This window comes from Xyrauchen texanus, chromosome 1 (assembly GCF_025860055.1).
Source record: "Xyrauchen texanus isolate HMW12.3.18 chromosome 1, RBS_HiC_50CHRs, whole genome shotgun sequence".
NCBI classification, from domain to species: Eukaryota; Metazoa; Chordata; class Actinopteri; order Cypriniformes; family Catostomidae; genus Xyrauchen; species Xyrauchen texanus.
The window spans coordinates 66,406,437-66,432,869 of record NC_068276.1 but is presented as its reverse complement, the minus strand read 5'-3'; the positions used below and the strand labels follow the sequence as shown (position 1 = coordinate 66,432,869).

At 40.0% G+C, this 26,433-nt stretch overlaps 1 protein-coding gene across 1 annotated transcript in view; it reads right to left on the bottom strand.

The window, feature by feature from the left end:
• The window catches only part of LOC127646047 (sialoadhesin-like), a 55,779-nt gene extending 30,422 nt beyond the window's left edge, over positions 1 to 25,357 (bottom strand). Inside the window, exons 1-5 of the mRNA XM_052129533.1 lie at positions 25,237 to 25,357; positions 24,877 to 25,074; positions 24,611 to 24,703; positions 24,424 to 24,522; positions 24,073 to 24,348 (exon numbers count right to left, since the gene is read on the bottom strand). Coding sequence (XP_051985493.1) covers positions 24,073 to 24,348; positions 24,424 to 24,522; positions 24,611 to 24,703; positions 24,877 to 25,074; positions 25,237 to 25,357 — 787 coding nt within the window. The remainder of the gene's footprint in view (positions 1 to 24,072; positions 24,349 to 24,423; positions 24,523 to 24,610; positions 24,704 to 24,876; positions 25,075 to 25,236) is intronic.
• Positions 25,358 to 26,433: the final 1,076 nt, after the last annotated feature.

Genomic DNA, 26,433 nt, shown 5'->3' with positions numbered 1-26,433 from the left:
GTTTCCATTCACCTCTGCTGGATCCTTAAGGTGCCTTACTCCCCTCTCTGCCATGGCTCAAGACCCCACACCCCGTCTGCTCATCGCCAAGGGCGTCCGCCTGTGGCGGCAGCACCGGCTTTGCTGCGGCATGCCCCCGTGTCCCTGCCCCGGCGTTGATCACCCCACAGGAAGCGGTTGTCACCTGTCTCACGGCCAGCAACCAAGAAGAAGACTTCGAAGCACCCTGGAGATGGGCGACCCAAGGTCCCGCTGTTCTGGAGCTGGTGAACAGACCACTCCATCCCCCAGTGGAGTGCCAGTAGGAGAATCTTTTGTTCCTTTCTCATTTAATTTTACCGCACGCTCAAGAAGCTGTGGTACCCAAAAGTTACAAAAAAGTGCGGTTTCCTTATTCCCAGGGTCACATAACCGGTGTGTATGGCCGTCATTACGACAACCGTCCACCATTCCTTTTTGGCAGGTTCAGCACCCCGACACAAACGGTTTCCCTGCCCATGCACACCAAACAGTGGCACAAACACGCTCAACCCCGGACGTTTCGACGGACCGTGGGGATGAAACATCTCCACCACCCTCCTCGACCGATCAGCTGGTGAGTATCAGGAGTCAGGTAAGTGTTTCGATGTCCCATCAATGTGGCCTCACTGTCTCCACCCCGCCGCTAGGCCCCACCCGCCGGTACGTCCCCCTCGCCCGGAGCTTGGACGTGTGGCTGGTGCACTCCAACACGTTGCATTGGCTGACACGGACCGTCCGAATCGGCTACGCAATTCAGTTTGACAGGTGCCCGCCCAGGTTCAGCGGCATCCACTTCGCCATGGTGAAGGTCAAGAACGCCGCTACCTTGCGTGCGGAAATCGCCACCTCTCTGCAGAAGCGTGTGATAGAGCCTGCCCCTCCAGCCGAAATGAAGAAGGGGTTTTAATTCCCTGAAGATCAAATTGTAGTGACCAATGCTCTTTAAGTGTTTTGTGCTTGTTACATTTATTAACAATTAGTATAAGTATTTTCAGATTTATCATCTGTTCTATTCAATAATTCGCAGAGTTGGGGAACATACTTTTGAAAGTGTAATTACATTATTGATTTTTCTAGCTGCAGAGCAATCTGGTGATCTTTTTACACAAAGACATACAGGGCGAGCAAGAGACCGATGAGTCGTTCTTGACAAAACAAAATCCTTGCTCATGTTTCGTTCATTTGATGCAGAACAGGCGCATAACTGTACAGGAAACAGAAATGATTAGTTCATGTCCCGAGTCTGTCTTTTATGGAGTCCCTAAAGTGTCAAGTTAGTGGGGAAAACATTAGTTGGGTGGGGAAAAAATAAGAAAATGCTTTTACGTTTTCTCAAAACTTTTTGCGTTCTTTCGCAAAATGTTTGTCATAATGACAGTCTTCTGCATTCTCTCTTATGTGTATTAAGAGAAAGTCAGTGTAATGAACAAAGCATAATGTAAAATTTTGAATGAGTGAAAATAAAGACAACACAGTTAAAATGACATTAAATGTGAGTGGTCTACACCCCTGTATGTCACCATTCATCAGTAATGTACGGATGTTAGTGGCTCATTTTGCTCAACACATGGGTAGAGGGGCACACATTCATCACGAGAGGGCGCACTTCTGAGAAACAAAAACAAAAAACTTTTATCTGGCACCAATGCTACGGGCCGGTCTTCCTGTCCCCTTTGTTGGACTTCTCAATTAATATTATATAATTTTTTTTTATCCTCTCGTGCAAACTGTAACTTTTGACCAGTATGGTCTGAAAATCACATTAATAATTATATGACGTATTTACGGTAAGTCATATTTCACAACTTTTTGCAAAGTTTCTGCTTATTGACTCTCAGCCAGATAATGAAGACAATATTACAACAATAGGGCCTCCTGCACATTACTCAAACATGTTCAATAAGAACAGCAGACAGACCGTAGATTAATAGAGAAGTTGAGAGCGATCTGAGAGCTCAAGATGGAGAGAGTCTATTTAAAGATACAGCACATACAACACCAACTCACGGAAACAGAAATATGTCTGATTCAACAGACAATCCAAAGATTATTGCAATAAAATAAGATAAAGTATATAAAATATGAAGAGATGAAACACATCAAAGTCACAACATGTACACAAGTCCATCATCTTTCACATGAACACAGACAGATGCATTTGATCTGTAACACACAGTAATAACTGCAGTCTTCACTCTCATCATCACTATAACACAAAACATTATTTATATATGAACAGAATAAAGAATACATGAACACTGAGACAGTAAATCTACAGTATAGACCTGTGCAACCACATCACCATCATGTGTTTCACACACACACAAATAACAGAAGATAATATAGAATATAATAAAACACTCACAGAGTATAAGAGGCAGCACACTCGACTCCATACTGTCACTTTAATGAACTGTTTGTAAAGTGCTTTGTGTCTAAACCAAACCCTTCCTGTGTTCAAACGTCATTTCACACTTCAGCGACAGAAAGACAAGAGTCTACAGACCAATGCATGCACAACACACAATAAGATATTTAACTTCTCTTTTAGTGCATTCAAGCTGTTGAAGATGTTCCTCTTTAATTTGAGCAAAGACTTGAACATGAACATCTAAATACACACATGCAAATCATGTCGACTGAATCAGACACAAAAGTGACACTGAAGTGAATTAAATTCAGACTGTCTGTGATTCACAATAAGATTTAAAACATGTTAATTTCTCCTCTAAAGGAGGTCTGAAGCACAACAGTCTCTTAAACTCTCTCAGTATCGGGGTGTTAATGGGTGTTAAAGAAGATGCTGAAAGTCTGACACGTCAAGACAACAGTGTGAAACTGCTGCATCAGATCTGCGAACACAACTTGTTATTCGTTCATGGGAACAAACACAAACAGAAAAACTGTGAAAACAGAGTGACAATGTTTAAAGTCACATGTGAAGAGAAGATTGTGATAATGATAAAACAACAACATGTCAAAACAATACATGCAATTACTAGGAAATTAAAAGCTCTCCATGTTTTACACCACATGCAGGTATTGCATTTAAAATTTAAATCACTTTGTTTTTAGACATTTTAATTAAAATAGCAACAGATCCAGTGAAAATATGTGCAGCAATGAAATGCTCAAGCAACTTTCTGAAGGTTGAGTGATTGACTTTACCTTATTACCTGCTTTTCAAAAATAAGTGCCAAATTCAGTGAGTGAGAAAAGACTAAAAGTGACAAATGTGTATTTTACGTTTAGTTGAAATGTGTAGCGTGTAGATGTTGGACAGGATGACCCAGGAGAAGAGAAAAAGTTCCCAAATATTTATTCACAATAATATGTAGAAAGTCAATCATGCGCCACCGTGCAGAGAGTAATGATTAGTGAGTTCACCAGCAGAGTGTGTGTGTTGTTGAAGTCAGGAGAAGTTTGGAAGAATCCTCTGTAGAAGTGAGGTAATGTGAGTGATGTCCAGCAGACAATACAAGTAATAGCAGAAGTGTAGATCCCTGGCACGCGGGCATAGACTGGAAATCCTCCGTGGATTGCCAGGCTGAAACTCAGCAAAGACTGGAAGGCAAACCACAACCCGAAGTACACGGGCAAACAACAGAGTGACAAGACAGGACCAGCTAAACAAAGAGAGCAAGGTTAGTACTCAACTTGATATAATCATCTGGCGAAGAAACAGAGAAATGTGAGGGCATAAGTAGGGAGTGAAATCAGGCTGGAACAGGTGTTGCTCAACAAGCTAATTAGTGTCATGATCAGTGCTGCCCTGAGAACAATGAATGTTTCCATGGAAACGCTGTTCATGCCAGTCGAGTGCGCCTGAGAAACACAAGGGAGAGAGAATGACAAAACAAACAGAGCAAACATGCGGGCTTACACAACCTTGACAGTCTAAAACTTGTTCATCCAGGTCAGGACTGCAGTTCCCCATCAGTCGTGTGCACAGGCTGCTCCGCAAAGGAGAATAAGAATAGCGCAAAAGAGAATAGCGCCCGTTGGTGCCGGTGCTTCTGTTTATCTGTCCGCTGTGCTCGAGTATCTCACAGCTGAGATTCTGGTGTTGGCTGGAAACGCCGCTCAGGACAACAAGAAGACTCAACTCTTGGGTGGAGTGACCATCGCTCAGGGTGTTGTGCTGCCCAACATCCAGGCTGTGCTGCTGCCCAAGAAGACGAACTAAAGTCTGATTTATATAAACCCAAAGAGTCTTTTAAGAGTCACACTTGAACTGTAAGAGAGTGACGTCTTTATACTCCTGTGAAAACGATAGCAAGATTTGTATTAAAGGAAAATTTTGTTATAAAATCAAAATGTGGGTGGAGGAATATAGTATCCGCTTTAAAATACAGATATCATGAATGAGGAAGTAATGATAGTTGTATATGTGCAAATGTAGAATATAGATGATTTAATCTGCACATCAATAGTGTATTTAATAACATTCAACAAACAGTTTAGACTAAATAAAATACAAATGCAGGATAGAAGGTATAATAATAATCCCGAGGGATGATATACTAACATTGTGAATTAAAAGTTTGTTTCTTTGGGTTGTTGATGATGGGTTAAAAGTGAGATCAGATTGCTTAATTTAATTTGTATTTTATAAATTGTGTAACAATGAAAAATATAATTAATTTAAGTATATTTTGTGAATATTGTAATTAAAAACATAAATGTATATTATTATAAAGGTATTCGTTATTACCATTCATAAGACTACTCGTTTAAATAAAAAATGAAACGTCACGAGTGTAAAATGAAGCTTTTGTGTCATGCGCACAGAGATGAACTGAACTAAAGATCTTGAGCGGGAAACTGCCGCCGCTTGTTTGAAAAGATGATCCGTTCATTCATTGGTCAACTGTGATGCGTAGACGTCCATATCAGCCAATCACAAGCCTCTTCACCCTCCCCACACTGAGCGCGTGCTCAAACTAGCCTTTATAAAGCAGCGGTGTAACGATCATCTGCATTTCCTGTGAAGAACAGAGAAGAGATTGTTGAAGTCATGGCAAGAATCAAATAGACTGCTCGTAAATCCACCGGTGGAAAAGCCCCGAGGAAGCAGCTCGTTACTAAAGCCGCCCGTAAGAGCGCTCCAGCCACCGGTGGAGTCAAGAAACCTCATCCTTACAGACCCGGTACCGTGGCTCTGAGAGATCCGCCGTTATCAGAAGTCCACTGAGCTGCTGATTCACAAACTGCCTTTCCAGCGTCCGGTGAGAGAAATCGCTCAGGATTTCAAGACGGATCTGCGCTTCCGGAGTTCCGCTGTCATGATCCTGCAGGAGTCCAGCGAGGATTATTTGGCCGGTCTGTTCGAGGACACCAACTTGTGTGCCATCCATGCCAAGAGGGTCACCATCATGCCCAAAGACATTCAGCTGGCACGCCGGAGAACGCGCTTAAATCCAGTGACGTCACCCACATCAACCCCGGAGACTCTTTTAAGCGTCACTCCACTGACGGATCATTTCATTGTCAACGAGTCTTCTGATCTGTTGTACATTTGACAAACATTCATTTTCTAAATCGGAATAATACATAAAATGATAAGAGGAAGTTAAGAGGAATAAAGGAACTGAATCATATTGGTGATGGTAGTTGTCAATCACGAGGCGATGGGCGGGATTAACATTTAGAAGCCCCTGATTGGCTCTTCAGAAGTTCGAGAATGCTGAATGTGTCCAATGAAATGAATCGTGAATTTCCGTGATGATTGTTTATTGTTTGTCTCCAGTGTGAAAATATACTGGAGCATTTAGAGGTCCAGGAAGGAGAGTTTCGCGATCTACATGTATAAAGTCCTGAAGCAGGTTGATCCTGACACCGGGATCTCCTCCAAGGCGATGGGAATCATGATCTCTTTCGTCAACGACATCTTGGAGCGCATCGGCGGTGAAGCGTCTCGTCTCGCTCACTACAACAAGCTCCACCATCACATCGAGAGAGATCCAGACCGCCGTGCGTCTGCTGCTGCCCGCTGAACTGCACAAACACGCCGTGTCTGAGGCACAAAGCACCAAATACACCAGCTCCAAGTCCAATAACATCTGTGTCCTCCATTAACACAAACACTCTTTTAAGAGTCACACATGGTCCGTGTATCATCCGATCATTCGATTATTCCATTTAATCTGGCAAACCAAAAACGAAATAACGAATCAATGTTTTGTTTTTCTGTTTTTCTGTATGAACCAAATATGAAAATTTTCGTTCGTTTGATTGCTTTCAGCTCGAAACGGGAAATATAATAAACAAGGAAACCAAAACGAAATAATGGGTCGAATTTACGTTGTCTTTATTTTTCTTTATTTGTTTTCCTATTTCCCACGGTGGAATCAATTCTGTTTCGCGCATGCGCAGTGGATAATCTCCAACCGCGTGGAACAGGTATCAAGCCTACGAAGCAGTTTAACTCCATACTACTGTGCTACATTATGGATCCATCGTTTGTGCTTTTCAGAGACACAAAAAGAGTGACGCTGAGAGAGGAGGACATGACGGTGGAAAAGATTTCTAAAATATTTCAGGTATGGCAATCGAACGTTGCTATTATTCTCACACAGTTTATCTCACAAAGATACGTAACGCTAGCTAACTAAAGTTAATGAATTCTAGTTTGCTAGCATTGTTTTGAATGTGTGACATTTGGTGAATTGTTAACCCTCTGGGCTTCTTCGTCCGAAAATGACCAACTTTTTTTAGTTAATGATCTGTAAGAATGTGGCTTTTTTAATGCTGATCATTGATTCGAGTAACTTTTTTGACATTTGGGTATAAAGTGTTTTATTTCTACAATATATGGTGTAAAAACCTCTTAGTGCTGCCCTCTTCAGGTTGAACGGTGGCTACTGCAGTTGAATTTTCCTATTGGATGTATGCGTTTCTTCGTGACGTACGCAGGTTTCAGCTCACCACGCCCTTGGTACGAGCTACAGCTACCACTCCCTCGGCAGTTTAAAAATCCTCTTGTTTCGTCAAAACCACTGAGTTGAAGAGTTGGAATTAGGAGTTTTGAAAACGACCAGGATAGAGTATTGTAGCATCTATTTAGCATAGCATTTATATAGTTATTTAGATTATTGTGTGTAGCCTAGTTAGTTAGTAGCATAGTACAGTTAGCATAGATTTAGTACAGTGTGTTTAGTACAGTGGTCAGGATGGTAACCGAATAGAGGTGGACATGGGCTTCTCCACACAGCTCTCGCTGACTCATCAGATGCCGATCGCGATGCAGGAGTTAAGACCGCAGTTTGAGCCAGCGGCTCGAATGGATTTTGCCCTGTGTCCACAGACAATTCACCCTCCTCCACTTCAGGTGAAGGTGGGTGAGAAAAGTCCTCGACTTCAAATGACCGCTCTGTTGTAGGCCTATTTGTGTTTGTCCTGTGTCTGTCTTGCTGCAAAATAAATCGCCCTACGGGGACAAATAAAAGTTTAATTAACTAACTGCTACTTGCGTCGCTCTCCATTTTAGAGTCTGACAGCAGCTGTCACTGCGGGTCTCAGGTGCAGTATCTGTATAAAGTGTTTTGAAATATCACTAACCATCCCTTATTTTGTTCAATTATTTGAATGATCAAATACTGAGTAACAAAAATGTTAGCATTGTGTTCCCTTTCTAACCAAATGCTAGTGGTGGGCAGATCGAGGCTTCGTGAAGCAATGAAACAGTTGAAGCAAATGTGCCATATTGTTTCGAGGCTTCGAATCAATCCGACACCCGTCTCCACGTGACACCTAGTGGTCACTTGCAGGTGTTGATCTGAAACAACCTTTACAACGAGCCATTCAAAAATGTGTTGTAAAAACAAAAATGTAAAAATTCTAAATAATAATCAGAAAATATTATAGAACAAAAATATATTTGAATGGTTATCCTGGGAAAAAGTAAAATTAAATTTTAAGGCTTCGTCCGTTTTTGACCGGGAGGAAGCTAAGTGTAACCCATTTACGAAGAAGCCCAGAGGGTTAAGTAAGTTACAGCTAAATACAGTTGAAACAAAAATGTACTTTATGACATAACTTTTGCATTATAATAACTGTACATGCTTTTTTGCTGGACTGTTGTATTGTATTACATTAATTTACTTACATAATAAACTAGTAACCGATAGTAGTACTGGATTTATGCACCTAACAATAGTGGATACGGTTATTGAATTCCATTACCAGGATTTTTCTTACCAGGACTTTCTTCTTTTTAGGTAACCAGCCAGAGCCTGTACCTCACTGACGATACCAATGTGGCAGTTTTCCCTGGAGTAGAGGGCCTCTTCAGTTCATTCGACCTCAAGGACAAGGCCCATTACAAAGTATACGGGGCCGGGGCTGTGCTGGATGCAGGTGTTAACATTGCTGCGGGTCCACTACCTACTCCTTCCACGAGCGGCCAGTTTCGCTTCTCCAGGTTGGCTAGCTCAGCAAGCCCCTCAGTGCCACCCAGGGCTCAATCCATGAAATACTTTACAAGGTAAGGAACATTTTTTTCAATTTCCATGCCTTTGTCAATAGAATAAAAATATTAATGTTTTCTTGTATGTTCAAAATTAATCTATCAAAACTAATTATTAATTTTGAATGAACCTAAATTTAGTTGTTCTGAATTCCAGGACTGTCAGTTTGGGAGAAGTACGGAGTGGAAAGCTTGTGAACAGCAGAATGGTGGTTGTAAGATTTACTGAGCAGGAGGCCAGTGTCCCATCCATGATTGCCAAAGTAAAAGATGCCTTAGGAAGCACTGAACAACTCATTCTGACAGACCACAATGGAGTGGAAATATTGGACTCTGAAGGAACAAGAGGTGCTCCATTTGTGCAATTTTATTTACCATCTCAAATTATAGTTTAGGTGTCTTGAAAATGTTACGTCAACATTTATAGTCTCACATTTTAAACTGGAGCCATAAACAATGTCAAACATTTGCCATTTCAGATAAAAATTAAATGAATATGCATTCACATGTCCATCTTCAAGAGTGAGCTTTTATTCCTACATACTGTATATTTTGTACTCAATTAGGCACCTTTTATTGGAAGCAGAACTCGCGAAAAATTATGGCTATACCAGAGGTTGATTTCCAAGCTGTGCAACAAAAGAGGCGAAGAATCTCGTAAGTCGGACTACCAGTGGCTTCTGTTACACCCCCTTCACTTTTTCCTCCTGACATCAGGCACTGTAAAAGGCTAAGCATGGCCTGAATTAAAGAGCAGGGCTGGTCTGATATAACATATTCAAAGAGAATGCATGAAAGCACCTAAAATAATGACACATTTCTCCGTCAGTCTGTCCAGAAACACTGCCATGTTTATCTGAGTCTTTTCTTTGATACAACTATATCTCCTACAATTGGACCGCTTCAGTCAATGGCCACTTTATGCAATATTTGATTGGCACAAAAGCAATCATTTCTGTGTCCATAATCAATCTGAATGTAATGGCATGTCATATCATTTGCACACATTAACAGTTTCTAATTATTTAACATGTGCATGTGACATTTGTCTTTCACAGACGCAGAGATGATGAGGCTGGACTGGACAGTGTGTTCGAGAAGATCGAGGAGCTTGTCCTGGCTGCTCAGGGTTTGTCTGAGGTGACAACTGCCATTCAGGGACTCTCTGATGTGGTCCATCGAAACAGGAACACAACATTGGTACTGACTGAAGAACAGTCCAGGAATGTTAGGGATACATTCACTTGTCTGGTTTGCAGAGGTAAGTCTTGTCCTTAGGAAGACACAAAATTATGTGTTCACCCTGACAAACATATTGTTGTTGTTTGCTGGAATTTATGATGTAGTGGTCATTTAAAAGCTTAAGTGTCCTGCTCCTGGTGTTCTTTGTGTAGCCAATTGAGATTAAGGAAAACAATACATAAAAGCAAAGCCATTTCTTAAGCATAATTCAGGAATTTACATCTGTGATATTAAGTGGTACGGGGTGTGCTTGGAGCATCTGTAGACAGAATTTGTTATTTTTTTGTTAAAACTTATGCCATACATGGACTCAGTTATATAAAGGATGCTTTTTGAAACGCTGTCTGACATTCAATTGGAAAAATATTTTTCATTCTTCATCTAGTATATCTTGTATTGTGTTTTCAGACCTCTAATATTTATTTCTTACACTGGCAGGAATCATGGACGATCCAGTATTTGCAGCATGCTGTGGAAGTTTGGTCGGATGCAGATCCTGCACTACTGTGTGGCTTCAGAATTCCTCAATGTGTTTGAAGTGTTGAGCAGATAATTTTTCGATCAACATTCACAGAGTCACTGGCCTTTCTGGTGTAGTAAATGTCATGAGAGAGCTGGCACGCGAAGAGTAAATGCTGCTTTTCTTCTTGCCACCAATCCTTACTTGTCAGTGTTATATCATGTTATAAATATTTTTGATATTGAGGATTGATGTTTTATATGTTGCATCAATGTTCTTAGCTCTGGAGTTTTAAGAGCTAAAATGTAACAATGTTTTATGTTACATCATTGTTCCCACCTCACAGTAGTTTTATAAGAGCTACTAGGCCTACAGTAACTGTGGCAAGATGTTTTTATTCTACATTATTGTTCACAGCCCACAGTGATTTAAGAAGAGCTACTAGGCCTAAACGTGGCAATGTGTTGTGACAGGCTGTTCTGTGGAGATTTGCAAAGCTTGTCTTACTTTGTTTACACAATTTGTGTTTCTGTACAAAAGCAAAAGAAATGTTTTTTTCTCCATAAAACGACCCTGTGAATAAAGTCTAATATGGATACAATGACAGTAAAGTGATTTATTAATGGCAACAAAATAAGCAGTTGACATATTACAGTGACACTTATATACACGTAAAGTAAAACTTGTATGGTAAATACCATCAGGGTATACTTACACCCTTTACTGTTGTAGTAGTAACTGCATAATGGTGTACAGACAGATGTCCAGCAATCTGTAACAAGGCTCCTCACAATCCAGTGCACATGAAATTAGAAACAAGTCTTTGTTACATCAATGAGGTAGATCAAGGCCTCTTTGAAGGGAGCATAGTTGTAATTGACAGCACTGTCAAAAATAACTGAAAGGTCAGGGTAATAATGTGCAAAGTGCTGCTCTGCTCTCACTTTGTCTGCCTCAGACAGAAAGGGGTCACTTCCGAATGAAGATACTCTGGTGAGCGAGGATCCCATGTCCCTGTCATACATGTCGGCTGCAACTGTGGCATCTGGTAGAAGATCGGTTGTGATTTTTCTTGGTGTTCCAGTCCCTGCTAGCTGATTTGGTATCCCTCTCCCTTTAACAAGACAAGAAATGTTTGTTGTGATGTTCAGTGACAAAACACTTAAACTGAATAAACTTGTAAGGGAAATGTGACATACCTGGAATCCTGTGAGCATTCCATGATTTCACAAATCTGTTTATGCCAATCTGGCACATCTGGCAGGTCAGATTAGATGTGCAAAACCTTGTCAGACTGTCCTCCATATCTATGGCCTCCTGATCTTGTAGCTGGATGAGGGCCTCCTTTAGTGGATAATTCACTCTGTTGTTAATTTCTGGCCACATCCTTTCCACTGTGTGATTCTGTGTTGTTGTTTTTAAAAAAAAGGAGATGATGGAGGTCTGTTAACAATGTGTTAACAACTGTTTTTATGTTATTAACAGTTGGGAACTAGTGAATAGACTAAGAATTACCTTGTTGTGTAAAATACCCAAGACCACACAATGTTGAAAACATCATAAGATAAAGTTCTGTATTCCAAATCCTAGAATAAGTATTATCAGAAGTACTGGTTGTAACCACTCTTGACAATTGGCCAAGGTTATTGATATATTGGAAATAATTAGATTACTCATTATGTAGTGGAGCATAAAGTAGCAAGACATGGATATGCTCAAGTAAAGTACGCGTTCCTCAGAATTGTACTTAAGTGAAGTACTTGGCTTAATATACTTAGTTACTTTTCACCAGTGGTGTAATGTTAGATGCAGATGGTTGACATTACCCTTGTTGACTGTGTTTGGAGGTATGGCTGTCTTTGCTGGTTGTGTCTATATTCTGACAGTCTCTCTTGCATGTAGAGGCACAGGTAAAACTCTTTGCCATGATCCACACGAAGTTGATCCCACATTCCATAATGTGTTACTGCAGGTCTACATAAACACAGATGAAACGCTCAGTTATTAATATTATTACAATTGATAAAATCTGTTTGATCAAACATAACATAACATACAACACTGACCTGTACACCTCTTCATAGATGGCTAGATTGTTTTTTACAGGCATAGTCGCATTTGCAACAATTTTCTTGCTGTGTCCATCTACAGCAATCACATGAGTCACTCCAAACATGACCAATTTTTCATTTTGGTCCAAGTGCATCTTATGTCCCATATACTCAGCATTATATGGGATTGGGTTTAAGTTACGGGAACCCTATGCAAGCAAGAAAATATATTAGTCAGCATTAGATATAGGCTAGGTAAAAATTAGGTGTACATGCGCATGGTATAGGCTACATGGCTAGAAGGGTAGACAAACCCCAGCAGACCTCTGTCGGACTCATCCCATCTGTCAGGATGGTGTAAGGCCTACTAAATCGATCCAATGGCGGTACTCGATTAGAGGTGAAGGTCTCACGCGTGTTCCGTCTTTCCCATGGCAAAGGGATTTTTAATTAAATGCAATACATGTTATCTTATGTATTAACTCGTTTCATCTGACATAAAATGAAAAAGGTTTTTCAATGATATCTGTGCATCAATAAATACACGTTAATGTTTGACTATTCCTTTTAACTGTAATGAAAATAAAGTCAAAGTCTGTTAGAATAATCAAATATAACAATTTATTATGTCAGGTAAATGTATTATTACAATTCCATAATCATTTGAAAGATAATCAATGCAAACCATCAAATGTTATAGAACAAAGAGGAAAATCCTTTACCCGACATGTGGCTACGTGAGCTGAGAGTCGTGTTACCCTCAACTCATGGGCTAATCTGAATACAGACAACAGCCCTGAGTCCTCGTTGCATTTTCCTGCTATAGCCAGACCTTATTTGATATGTAAAACATAAGGTTAGTGTAAATTTACTGTATTCCCCCACCATAGAAGAAGTTGACCATCTGCTAAGAACAGTGGAAATTAGCATTCATGAATTTACACCTTTGGGAGTGCCTAGAGACCACATTCCTTTGTGTGCCAGTTATTCCTGAACTCTTAAAACATTATTACCTTTTGTTTTACTTCTTTGGGAATGAGACATTATTACCAGTCACCCTGAGACCTATAAAACGATACTAAACAATAATCATTCACATTAAACCCATTTAAATTCTTGTGTGAGTGATCTCTGCAAGAGTGGGGGATGCGGGGTGTGTGTGGACAAGATAATTTAAGACATACTTGACGCCGTTCTTCATGGTAAGGGGTATGGGCTGCTCTCAGGACACTCCCAATGCGGCATTCCCCTGCACATACACCAACTGAGGAAAGGTAGCCCGTCATCATTTTACGACCATATGTTAATCCAGTCTGTTAAAACACACACATACACAGACAGGCATACAATGTTTGTCTACCATCAAATAGCAGGTCTAGTACAGTGGTGTAGTCTAGTTTTTTGTAGTGAGTATACTGTGATTTTTCCCTCCCAGCCTCACACCCCGTCCCAGAACGACGTCCCAAGCACCACTAGTACTACACTCACTAAAACATGCAGTATGCATGCACTATAGAGCATTCTAAAGGACTGTGAGTTGTCAACACTGCACAGACTTTTACAGCCAATGACAGGTGGGCAAGGGCGTCACTTTGTGTTGAACAGTGGTGGGGACATTTTACGGCTCAGATTAGAGTTGTGACAAAACACAAAACACAGCATATGATAGGCTACGTTACAATCCAGAATATTGGGGACACAAGAACAAGACAATAAGATATTTTAATGCTATTTAAAGACATTTTAATTGATTTTGAGCATTAAACACTTAATTTCCTGCATTCTGGGGACATTTTCTGCAACAATTTATGGTGGAAATATCTTTATTTATATAAAGGGAAACACAAAATTCAGGTGGCAGGTGACGATTCAGATTCAGAATTTAAAAATATAATTGAATATAATGCTGTAATCAGTAGCTTTCTTTTAGCTTAAGTTTTTTTTTTTGGACAATGCAAATGTGTTTTATATATATATATAAATTTATATTGCTTTGCATGTTCATAGCACTTACATTTGTTATTGAACATTTCTTGTTGTTTTCAGAACATTTGGGAGAAAAAACTGACAAAGTGATGGGACCTGTCCCCAGTGTAAATGACACCGATTCAGGCGGGCAGAATAGACTGATTTTCTAAAATTTAGTGTTAATCACCATCTAACTCAGCCAGTTAGGCGCAACATGAAGCCTTGGATGTTTTATGAATCTGGTCCCTGGAGCACAGATTTTATCAGCCGGCAATTTTCATTGCACATTTAAGAGTGCAAGTTGCAACTATTATTAACAATAATTGAAAGCTGAGGCTTATCAGTAGCAGTAACAATGAACATAGGCCTATGTGCAGTTATGTCACCAACACTCATTCATTATGGAATATTATTAACAGGGAGGACACAAAAAGTGTCCACATCATCTCAAGCACATTTATCGTCCAAAACCATTGTCAAACTGAGGTTATGTACTGTATCAGCTGAATGAGCAAGCTTCCAGGAACTGTTACTACTACTTCTTCTTCTTCTACTACTAGTACTACTACACACACACACACACACACACACACACATACACGAAGCCGAAAACGTCAGTTCAGTGCTTCGCAACCCAGACGGGGTGAATTTATAAATGAACGCGTGAAAGTTCTGTTGTTCTGTTGCAAAAAAACAATGTTGTTACGTATCAGCTCACTATTTTAAGTGGGTATACGAAAATATCTGACCGTTCCTTGTGGGTATATATCGTATAGGCTACCTGCGTATCACGTAGACTAGTGATAGGTCTAGTATGGGTGACCTTATTTTGATTACCAAATACCAGGACACTCGGCCCGGCAAACAGATACTCAAATGATACTCGAAGTTTACTCAAAGATGCCTTATTAATTTCAATACATTTAAAGTAGGCTATGCCTCCTCTGTATGGATAGAAAATTGTTATATTACAAGACACAAATTCAGATAGGCTTCTCAGAGGTTACTCAACATGTTTTATTATGACAGGTTTCAAAAATAATGAATGAAATAATGTCTCTCTGTATTAGAAAAATAAATATATAAATAATAAATGACTAAAAGAAATACCTCCAAATTGAACAAAAATAGCTCTCACAAACTTACAAAAACGAACTAACAAAATATATTTATATCTTTAGTTTTCTTCCTCTTTATCCTGTTTTTCTTCCTCATCCTCCTTGTTTGCCCATCTATATTTGGCTGTAGAGCTGATCTTTCCCAGCAGTTTTTTGAAAACCAGGACATTTTCATCACTTTATAAAAAACAGCCAGGACGGCCAGGACAGGACGTGAAAACAGGACATGTCCTGGGAAAACAGGACTGTTGGTCACCCTAGTTTAGTATGCAACTTGTTTTACTTTTTTTTATATCACGTAACGTTACCTCATTTATTGCTCGAGAGACAGCAATGTCAAGGTCTGAATCAGAAGTGTGTCCTTTTCATATTATGCTTGGCAAGTAGTCTCCGGATGCTGATCTCAGAGCTTCCACGCTGGACACCCATTCCTTGCATTTTTACTGAGATCTCATGATATGGCATTCCATTCATAAACATGTCCTCAATAAAAGACATGTATGGTTCGAGTGCCATTTGAACTGGAAAGTTTGACCAACTGGGACCGAACCCTACGCTTTTGGCGCTCAGCGACCTACTCCTTTGAAACTATCCACTGCGCATGCGCGAAACAGAATTGATTCCACCGTGGGAAATAGGAAAACAAATAAAGAAAAATAAAGACAACGTAAATTCGACCCATTATTTCGTTTTGGTTTCCTTGTTTATTATATTTCCCGTTTCGAGCTGAAAGCAATCAAACGAACGAAAATTTTCATATTTGGTTCATACAGAAAAACAAAACATTGATTCATTATTTCGTTTTTGGCTTGCCAGATTAAATGGAATAATCGAATGATCGGATGATACACGGACCAGTGTTCATGTGTTTATTTGTTTATTCACATTAATTCCAAACATACAGAATTAAAGATTACGTTTCTAAAGGCGCGTGTCCATCAGAATACAGTCCAGTTTGATTTACAACATTTCATTAACAAAGTGAATTATGAGTCGAGAAAAATAAAAAGTGGATCAGAATAGTATTAAAGGACAGTTGAAAAGAGATTAATTTAAAAAAAAAATCAGACAGAAAATGTAATTAATTAATTTAAAGGTGAATATAGTTACACTGACATTATAGAAACACACATACGCAGGTTTATAATGTAAGAGTTAGTTTACAATTTACATGAAAGAGCAAATTCTGAACTTAAACAAGAAAGTGTCCCAACTACAATAAATGTTGCACTATTAAACACACATTTAAAATAAGCGCATTATAAAAGCAGAAGGTTTGTGTACAAACTTCCCGACACAAAATACAAGAAAAATGATCCGAACTTTTGCATGTAAAGGCATTTAACGGCATTCTCTCATTACATGTTGATGTCAAGACTGGATAAAAACATCTCAAAATCTCATGGAAATCCAGTTTTGTCTTGTCAGGTGTCTTTTTTAATTAATGAGCTGATCATTGATTGATTTCAGCGTTTCTTCTACATGTAAATGTGTGTATTTTAAAATAAACTTGATCAATTCTTGCAGGTTTTTTTCTTTCGGTGATTAAAATCTTGAGCATAAGTTGCATCGACTCCAGCACTGCCACCTAAAAGACACAAATGAATAATAATAATAAAGTAAAAAGCTTCAGCTGTATTTGGCACATTCAGCGTGATCATTTGAACTGTAATTGTGACTTTTGAATGATGATATTATATGTGTGTTTCTCTCACCTCTGTCTGTGTTCTGCTTCAGATCAGAGTAAACAGTGTCTTCACACTCACTGCTTTTCCCTGATAGTGAACAACAGAGAGTCATAAACAACATCTTACTCATTATACAGATCAATAATAATTCATAATCTATGACACTATTAAGAGGATACAGCAGATACAAAACCTGACACACTCAAAACATGTATGTGTGTGTATTTTATTGAACATCAGATGTGGCCTGTAATCTTTATATCCTGTATGTGATATTAAATTATAATATTAAAGGGATTTTTTCTGACTTACCTCTTTGATTGTCCTCAGTTTTCATCTGAATTAAAACATCTCTTTTTCCAGCATCTACCAAAGAAAATAACAGAAAATATCAGTTTTGACCGTTCTCAAACATTACTGTTGTTGTTCTGTTGTTTGATCGTTACAATGATAACCTTTAATATGTGAACTCAGTCTCTTTATCATGTTATTCTGCTCCCCAATATTATCTGATTATAAATGATGTCTTGAGAGCTATTAGATCGGCTTATTAAAATCCAAGACAAACAACTTGTTAAACACTGATATACAGAAGGATCTGTCCCAAAACACAGTGATCGATCCTGCAGAGGCAACATTTTAATCATAGGCTAGCTCACGACTCGAAAGCTGTTTTAAAATATAGGTATCTTAATTATTATTATTATTATTCCTTACATTTGTATAGTGTTTTTCTAGGCACTCAAAGCGCTTTACATAGTATAGGGGGAATCTCCTCAAACACCACTAGTGTGCAGAATCCACCTGGATCATGTGACGGCAGCCATAGTGCACCAGTACACCCAAAACACACCAGCTATTGGAGGAGAGAACAGAGTTATAGAGACAATTAATGGATGGGGATTATTAGGAGGCCATGATTGAGAAGGGCCAATGGGGGAATTTGGCCAGGACACCGGGATTACACCCTTACTCTTTATGAGAAGTGTTCTCATCAGTGCTCTTTAGCAGGTACAGCGCCCTGGAACCGGATCTCCCGCTTCCACACGCCCAGCCGTGGCACAACCCCGCCCCCAAGCCGACGGTCTCCGTGGGCCACGAGGAAGTGTCCTGGGATTTTTAATGACCACAGAGAGTCAGAACCTCGGTTTAACATCTCATCTAAAAGATGGTGCCTTTTTACAGTATAGTGTGCCCGTCATTATACTGGGGCATTGGGACCCACACAGACCAGAGGGTGAGTGCCCCCTGCTGGACTCCCTAATACCCCTTTCAATTATGTTGCCTCTTAAAATATCTTGTTTTGCCCAAATTCTAAGGTATCATCGTATGTATCCTTCCCCGGGTAGGTGATCCCAGAATGCACCGTGATGAGCTTGTCGGGAAAATAATTCAAGATGGCGGTTGAAGTGAGAGAAATTGATATTATAAATATAATTATAATCTATTCACTGAGGAAAAGTATTTATAAATAACAGTTTAATATGAAACAAAACTGACTGTTTTACACACAGTGTGTGTGTGCGGTGTGTATTTATACTCATTAGAGGATCGTGTCATTTCTCTTGCGTCACCTGTATTGAAATACAGCGATGATTGATGTTTTTGCTTAATAAATGTTAATTCTTAACAGGTGTAGTAAAGAGGATTTATTTTACCTTTATCCACAGATATCTTGTTTGTAATAGTGAGATCTGAATATGTGACCTCATCTGCTGATGCCCCATATCACAGGAAACAAAACAAGTTATTCATCAGACATGTGTTTGAGGATTAAAGATCCACACACAGCTGTTACAGGGAAACACTTGAATAATGTGTTATTGAGTCTGACCAGACTGTAGAGGACAGTTTTCTGTCGGGGATTCTCCAGGTCGTGTCCTCTGATTCTGAACTGATGTCTGTTGGTTGATACACTGCTGATCTACAGTAGATAGAGACAAAGATCAATGATGTGTCCACATGTCAACTTCTCTTAAAGGGCACCTATTATGGAATTTTGAAAATTACCTTTCATGTAGTGTGTAACATAGATTTAAGTGAACAAAAACATCCTGCAAAGTTTTATATATGAAAGTTCACCGTAAAAAAGTTATTGTCTCTCAAAAGTACGAGTCGACTCTGAGTCAATGTAATGAATCGTTTTTCCAATGAGTCATTTTCCTTTTCGTTGTGACGTCAAGACGAAAAATTATCAAATTGTCCGCGCCCACTCATTGCGCGCGCAGACACCAGGGAAAACTTGAAAACATCATGTCGACAACAAGACACTGTGTTCTGAAGTGCATATCAAAAGCGACCTTTTTTTCACTGCCCAGGGATGAGCATGTGAAGAATCAGTGGCTAGAGTTTATATTTACAACTATACCACACAAGTATAGCCCGAACCTTGTGCTGTGTTCGCGTCATTTTAATGACGATTGCTTTATGAACATGAATGCTTTCAAGTGTGGATTCGCGAGCCGGTTGATACTGAAGGAAGGTTCAGTACCAAGTTTATTTGGATCAGCTTCCTCCTCCGAATCACAACCTGTAAGTATTATTAATAATTGTTGCTTTTATTTGTTTTTTAGCATGCTTAATAAGTATTTGTGTGTGTTGTGTACGTTACGCTCAGCGCAGCTTCTATGTCACCAATGTCCATTTTTTTGAAATATGTGAAATGTTTGTCGATGTTATTGGAGTTGTCATAAAGAATAGAGCAATAACTTGTAGTAATGCAGTGCTTTACCAATATGTTTATGCGTTGGGCTAACGCAAACAATAACTGATTGGGTGTTTACCACCGAACTTTGGGCTATGATCGCTAACATAAATCAACTCAAATTCCTTCTCTGATTTCGATTTTTTTACTACAAAGCTGTGATGGGCGTTCCGTTTCCGTCAATCTCTGCACAGAGTATACCAATCACAACTGACTGGGTCATCTGACCAATCACCGCAGGTTAGCGTCACGCAAAGGAGGGGTATGGAAAAATGAGTCGTTGGACGAATCATTTGGGAGTCGGTGAGCAAATCAGGTGAACATAAATGCATATTATAAGACAACAAATGTGTTTTTTGTCATTGCATGCATGTAAAACTGTTGTTGGGGACTCCCAAAACAATATTAGGAACATTTTAAATGCCATAATAGGTGCCCTTTAAAGATAATGTGTGTCATTTCATGTTCAAATACTTTCTTGTGTCCCTTAATATGCAGAGTAAACTATAAATAAAGGATTTGTTGATTTCAGCCAAAAGGGAAACACTGAGACTATGTGACACTATCAAAACATTTCTCTGTTTGACTTCATTTGGTGGTGAACATTAGGATTGATCAAACAATACTATGAACAAACCTTTGTTGTGTTTGTATCTCCACAGCAGGATCAGTGAGATGAGGAGTAACACGGCGACACTCAGACCCACAACCACCCAAATCACCAGATGAGAAGATGAACGGTCTGGGACAGGAGAACACGACAGACACATTTATTCATATTTTATTATTGCAAAGATCTCAGAATAACTCACTGGAATAAATGTCACCTGTGACTGAGATCCAGCTCTCGGGTGACTGTCCTCTCTCTCCGTGTTTACAGGAGTAGAAACCCTCATGTGACTTTGAGACAGTAGGGATGCTCATCTCTCCTGTCGTCTGATTCTGGAGGAGTGATCCATCTTTATAGAAATCAGCTGTGAGGATTGAGGAGTTTGTAGATCGATGTAAACAGTGTAGAGTCAGAGTATCTCCCTCAATCACAGGATGAACAGAACTCTCCAGAATCACATCACCATCTACACAACAGAGGAAATGGTGAAACAGCAGGAAGAAGGTTAAGCACATATTTAAAGTCACATATTCAGCTCTGTTTTAAGTATCATGACACTATATCTGGTGTTATATAGACTCACCATGTACTGTGATGTTAACATGAGGACTGTGTTCTCCAGATTGAGACTGACACCAGTACACTCCAGTGTCAGATGTTTTAAGGGAGCTGATTTCACATGTAGATCCTGTAGATGAACAATCTTTCATTCTCTCACTGTCTGTGTATCTTCTCACTGTCCATCCAGTGGAGTTATTGTGATCCTCACAGTTCAGAGAGAGAGAGTGAGATGAGAAGTGTTGACTTCTGCTGGGACTGATGATCAGAGACACTGAGGGACGTTGAGCTGAAATGAAGTTCAAATAAATACTGCAAGATAAATCCCTGTAGAAACTTATAGGTGAAAAATCGACATGAAAACTGAGAATGATTCAGTGCAAAGACTCCAGGATAGGAGTGATCATGTGGATCAAGATCTGGTCAGGATTGCAGCTTCTGAGATTTGAATGAAATGGAGCAAAATTGGGGATTAAGAAACCTCATCAAAAGAGCACAACAGCAGCCAAATCATGTTCAACTTAAATATAAATCAGTTACAGAGATGACTTTACAAAACTGATGAGGGGAGTCAATCAGCTGCATATCCACCATATTGTTTTCACTGTAAAATGTTTACTTCTGAAGCCGAAAATCCTGCGACAGATAACTCAGTGACTTTGTTGCATTGGAGAGACTTGAGGTGGGAGGAGTGTATTCTGGAAGAATGACCCAGCCATTAACCGAGAGGTTGGGTTACACAAAAACTACCCAAAACTGTGAAAATAATCACATAAATGACCCAACAGGCTCAACCCAGCGTTTGGGTAGAAAGAGTAACCCAGTGTTTTTTAGAGTGTGAGGAGAAAATATTTGGACGTCAGACGTTAGCACTATTCGAACAGGATTAGTTTTCATACGTTTATAGAAGTGGCTGTTTATAATAATCCCACTGAAATAAACTCATCTGTGAATTATATAATTATAACATTTCGTAACTGAGCGGATAAAGTACCACGGGTATCTCATCGGACACTGATATTACAGTGGCACGTCTGAGCAGTTTCCAAGATTTGGCTTTCTTTTATAATTTTGTTTTATTTGTCCATTCGGATGAGATACAATTTCTCAGAGGACCCTTGAGTTAGTCGAAAAATAGTAGATAATTTGCTTGTTTGTTTTAAAGAGGTTGTGTGAGAAAAACACAAACTTGTCAGATTCAGACGAGATTAAAATCACAAAGTACGTTTGTGAAACAGAAATTTCTCTGACCTCCTCAGGGAAAACTAGTCCCGTCTGAATAGGGCTATTGTGAATATTTGAGCTAAATATATCTAAACGCTGACCTAACCAAGGATGGGCCGGATGGCGCCTGTGCCCACCCAAATTAGACCCAGAATATTAGAGATTATTCTTTGACTTCAAATATTGATTTATAAGATAGTTCAGAAATGCATGAATTCTGATTTCTGAAAGTGTGAAAGAACTTTTTGAATGTGCCACTTCTCTGGGGACGAAAACTTGGCCCATCAATTTTTAATGTGGCCCACCCAAAAGTAATTTCCGTGCTGCACTCTTGCAAAGTTGTGGTGAAACATTTCATAACTACATTCATAACTGTGAAAAATGTCTAGGATTGTTTTTTTTAGGAATGATCGAGCAGATTTACTTTGTATTCTCAGAGGTTGAGTTTCCAAACCTGATATTTTCAGAACAGAAAGATGTCACCTATGATCAGGTTTATAAGAGGATCACATCATTAATTGTACAGAGTGACAGAAAATCAAGTTCCCTTTACAAAAAGCTACACTAGGATGCTGTGCTGAAGAGCGCTTTGGGAACACGTCTCAGTGTGACCAGCTGTGAATATGTATGCAACACGTCAATGAACATTGACTGGAATTTATAGCCTCTGCCGATGTAATCATTGGACGCACCTGGCGCAGTGGCTATAAATAGATGTCACCGGTGCATCATAACACATTTTGTCTTCAGAGCATTCTGTGCTGTGTGCTATCACAAACTGTCAAACTTTCTTTCCTCTGTTAGGAGTTAGATTCTGTTAGGCAGTGTGCAGTGAACCTTTTCTCTTTTCTGTTTCCTCTGACGGGGCGGGTGCGAGCATTGTGATCTGCTTTTGGGCAAAATACTTTGCATTCACCTCGCTCACTTCCGGGAGTCAGTGCCCACACTTCACTCGTGGGGCTCTCGCATGGATCTGAGAGACGGGTTCGTCCCTTTCGCTCGCTCTCTCCCCAGATCCAGCTGGTCCTTCCCGTGATCTCGAAGTGCGCAACGGCGCCTCTTTGGTTCATGAGGAGGACCGTGACTCTTTTGGTTCAGCTGATATAGAGTTATCCACCTTTGAGCATTCCGGGTTTGATAATAAATCAACAGAGGAATTGCTCAACGCTTCAAATAGACTGGCCATGCCAACAAGAGACCCCCAAAAGCTCCAGATTGGAGGATAGATTTTTGTCTGGTGGCCGGGGAAAGGGAACGCCTCATCAGTCCCTTCCCTTCTTTTATGACCTCCATGATGAGCTTTCTCGTTCATCGAGGAAACCCTATTCTTCCCGTGTTCACGTGCCCTTGACGTCGATATATTCGACTATCGGTATTCGATGATGCCGCCGGCTGAAGAGACACTTGCGGGTTATCTCTCACCGGGCTCGGCATCATCACTGAAAAGACCCTCCCTCCCCACGAAGCTGTGCAGGACCACCTCCACGAAGTGGGGAAGGCGTATCAAGCGGCGGGTCAGGCTGGTGCTGCCCTGCACACCATGGCGGTCTTGCAGGCATACCAGGCTGATCTGCTTAAGGACCTGAGTGCAGGTTCCATGCTCGACTGAGATTCGTCAAGCTACGGACCTGTCTCTTCGTGCGACCAAGCAGACAGCCCGTGCTATTGGCCAGCCTATGTCCGCGTTGTTCAGCACGGAGAGACACTTATGGCTCAACCTATCGGCCATCAAAGATAAAACTTTTCTACTTGATGCCCCAATTTCACCTTCTGGGCTTTTTGGAGACGCTATGACTACGGTTATCTCCAGGTTCCAGGAGGCAAAAAGCCATGAGGAAGCATTTGGACAATTCTTCCCTCGCCGAACTCACTGGGCGGGGCCATTGGACACATTTATTCATATTTTATTATTGCGAAGTTCTCAGTATAACTCATTGAAAATACAGTATGTTTTATCTCACCTGTGACATTGACCCACAATGCATCACTGTAGTTTGTGTAGTAAACTGGTTCTCCTCTTCCAGCTCTACACCAGTACTGACCTCCATCAGACACTGAATCAATATGGACTCTGTAGGAGTTTGTTTCTGTCTTCTTTTTCTCAGAGTTCTGTGTGTGTTTGTACCAGTAAAAGTCCCATCCAGCGGTCTGAGTCATGTGACAGATCAGAGTCACCGTGTTTCCTGTCAGTGCAGCTCCTGCAGTATCTGATGTGAGTTCAGGATTGAGCTTTGAGTCTGTGGTGAAGAACATTTGGGTCATTAATAAACAGAGTTCATCTTCTGCTCGTCTTTACTACAGTAATTACTGACCTTTAACAGAAAGAATAACACTTGTGTTCTGTGATGTTGCTGGTCTTCCATCTCTTTCCTCGACAGCAGAACTGATGTTGATCAGACTCAGTAGCTCCTCTGATAGTGAGAGTGTTTGTGTTTACAGTGTAACGCTCAGACTCAGACACTACAGTTCTGTCTTTATACCACTCATATCTCCAGTTACTGTAATCAGACTCAATGTCACACTTCATGATCACTGTCTCTCCAGTGAAAACAGATGTTTCTGGATGTACAGTGAGTTTAGCTGTGGGCAAATCTGTACAGAGAAGTAAATATTTACTCAGAGCTCCTGATAAACACTCAGTACAAACTGAATAAACTTTGTAAAAGTCTACAGAGATGCGCACACACCTGATACTGTGAGTGTAAGTTCATCACTGGTGTGTGTGTAGCGTGATCCTCTTGTCTCTCCTCTACAGCTGTATTTACCTTGATGGGAGAATTCAACACTGCTTATTTCACACTCATGTTTTGTGCATTGATTGAGAATGTTGATGGTCCCATCTTTAATCCAGCTGTATCTCCACTCAGTGTGTGTTTGTGTCTGTATGTCACATGTGAGAGTGACTGTCTCTCCTCTGAACACATGATGATCTGGATTTACACGCACTTCAGGTTTTGGTCTCTCTGTATAAAAACAAATAAATATTGGTCACAAATTAAGAGTGTAATCAGGAAAACTGGAAATAAAAATACTGCAAATTGTAAATCCATTAAGATCCTTTTGAATTATTATATCTACACATTTATTTGGTGTATTTGATTATAATGTAACAGACGATCACTCACCGATGACAGTAAGAGTGACATCATCACTCCAATCAGAGGAGAACGGCCTTGATGTTCTGATACCTCGACACTTCCATTTCTGGCTGTTTTGTAAACAAATTTTTTTAATGACATACGTCATCTTATTAAAGTTTTGAACATCACGACCATCACAAGACCATCTGTATGTCCAGTCTGTCACTTCTGTCTCCTGTATGTCACATGTGAGAGTTACAGTCTCTCCTCTGAATATCGGTGATGTTTCAGGATTTACAGTCAGAACAGGTTTATCTGTAAGAACCAGAAACAAACACACAACTCTCACTTTACACACACACATGTTGCATCTACAGTTTAATTCACAGTCTCTTTCTGCTCTATAAATAAATAAATGACCAAATTTGTGTTGGCAACCGTTCCTCACCAGTAACCCAACAGCGCTATCAGTTGGCAGTGCAGACTTGTTAGAGAGCAGCACATCACGTTAATGTGGCCATAATGATAATATGCTTTTAACTGGTATTTATTTAGAAACAAATCTAAAATGTCAATAAAATAGTTATGGCTGTGAAGAAAGCAGGAAATGATGTCATCAAGGGGCGTGTTTCATGTCAAACTGCACACATGTGGGTCAAGTGCAGGTGGAGCTGTCACCGTCTTTGCTGCCTAATAGTGGTGTAACGGTGTCACGTTCACTGTTGTCTTTTGTTTTTGTACTGTTATTTTGAAGTTTAGTTTAGTTCCTGTTTCCTGTTTTGGTTTTTGTAGTCCTTTGTAGTTTCTTTTATTCTGTCATGTTCCCTGTTGTCTTTTGTTTTTGTACTGTTATTTTGAAGTTTAGTTTAGTTCCTGCTTCCTGTTTGGTTTTTGTAGTCCTCTGTAGATTCTTTGTATCATTGGTGTTCCCCTGATTGTTTATCTTTCCCTGATTGTTTCCTCCAGGTGTCCCTCATTCCATTCTTTGTTCCCTCCTGTATTTAAACCTGGTTCTTTGTTCAGTCTTTGTTGGGATTTGTGAATAAACATTCCGATAGGTTCAGACGTGAAAACAAACTTGTGAGTTTGACTGGGGACGAAGGGCGGTTGAGCACGACTGCTCCGTGAATGGATCAGAGGTAGGTGGCTGGAATAATATGGATTATGATGGAGAAGATGAAGAAAGGGAAGAAAGTAGGGGACGGATGAGTGACAAAAGAACCAAAGGGAATAAAAGAGTCA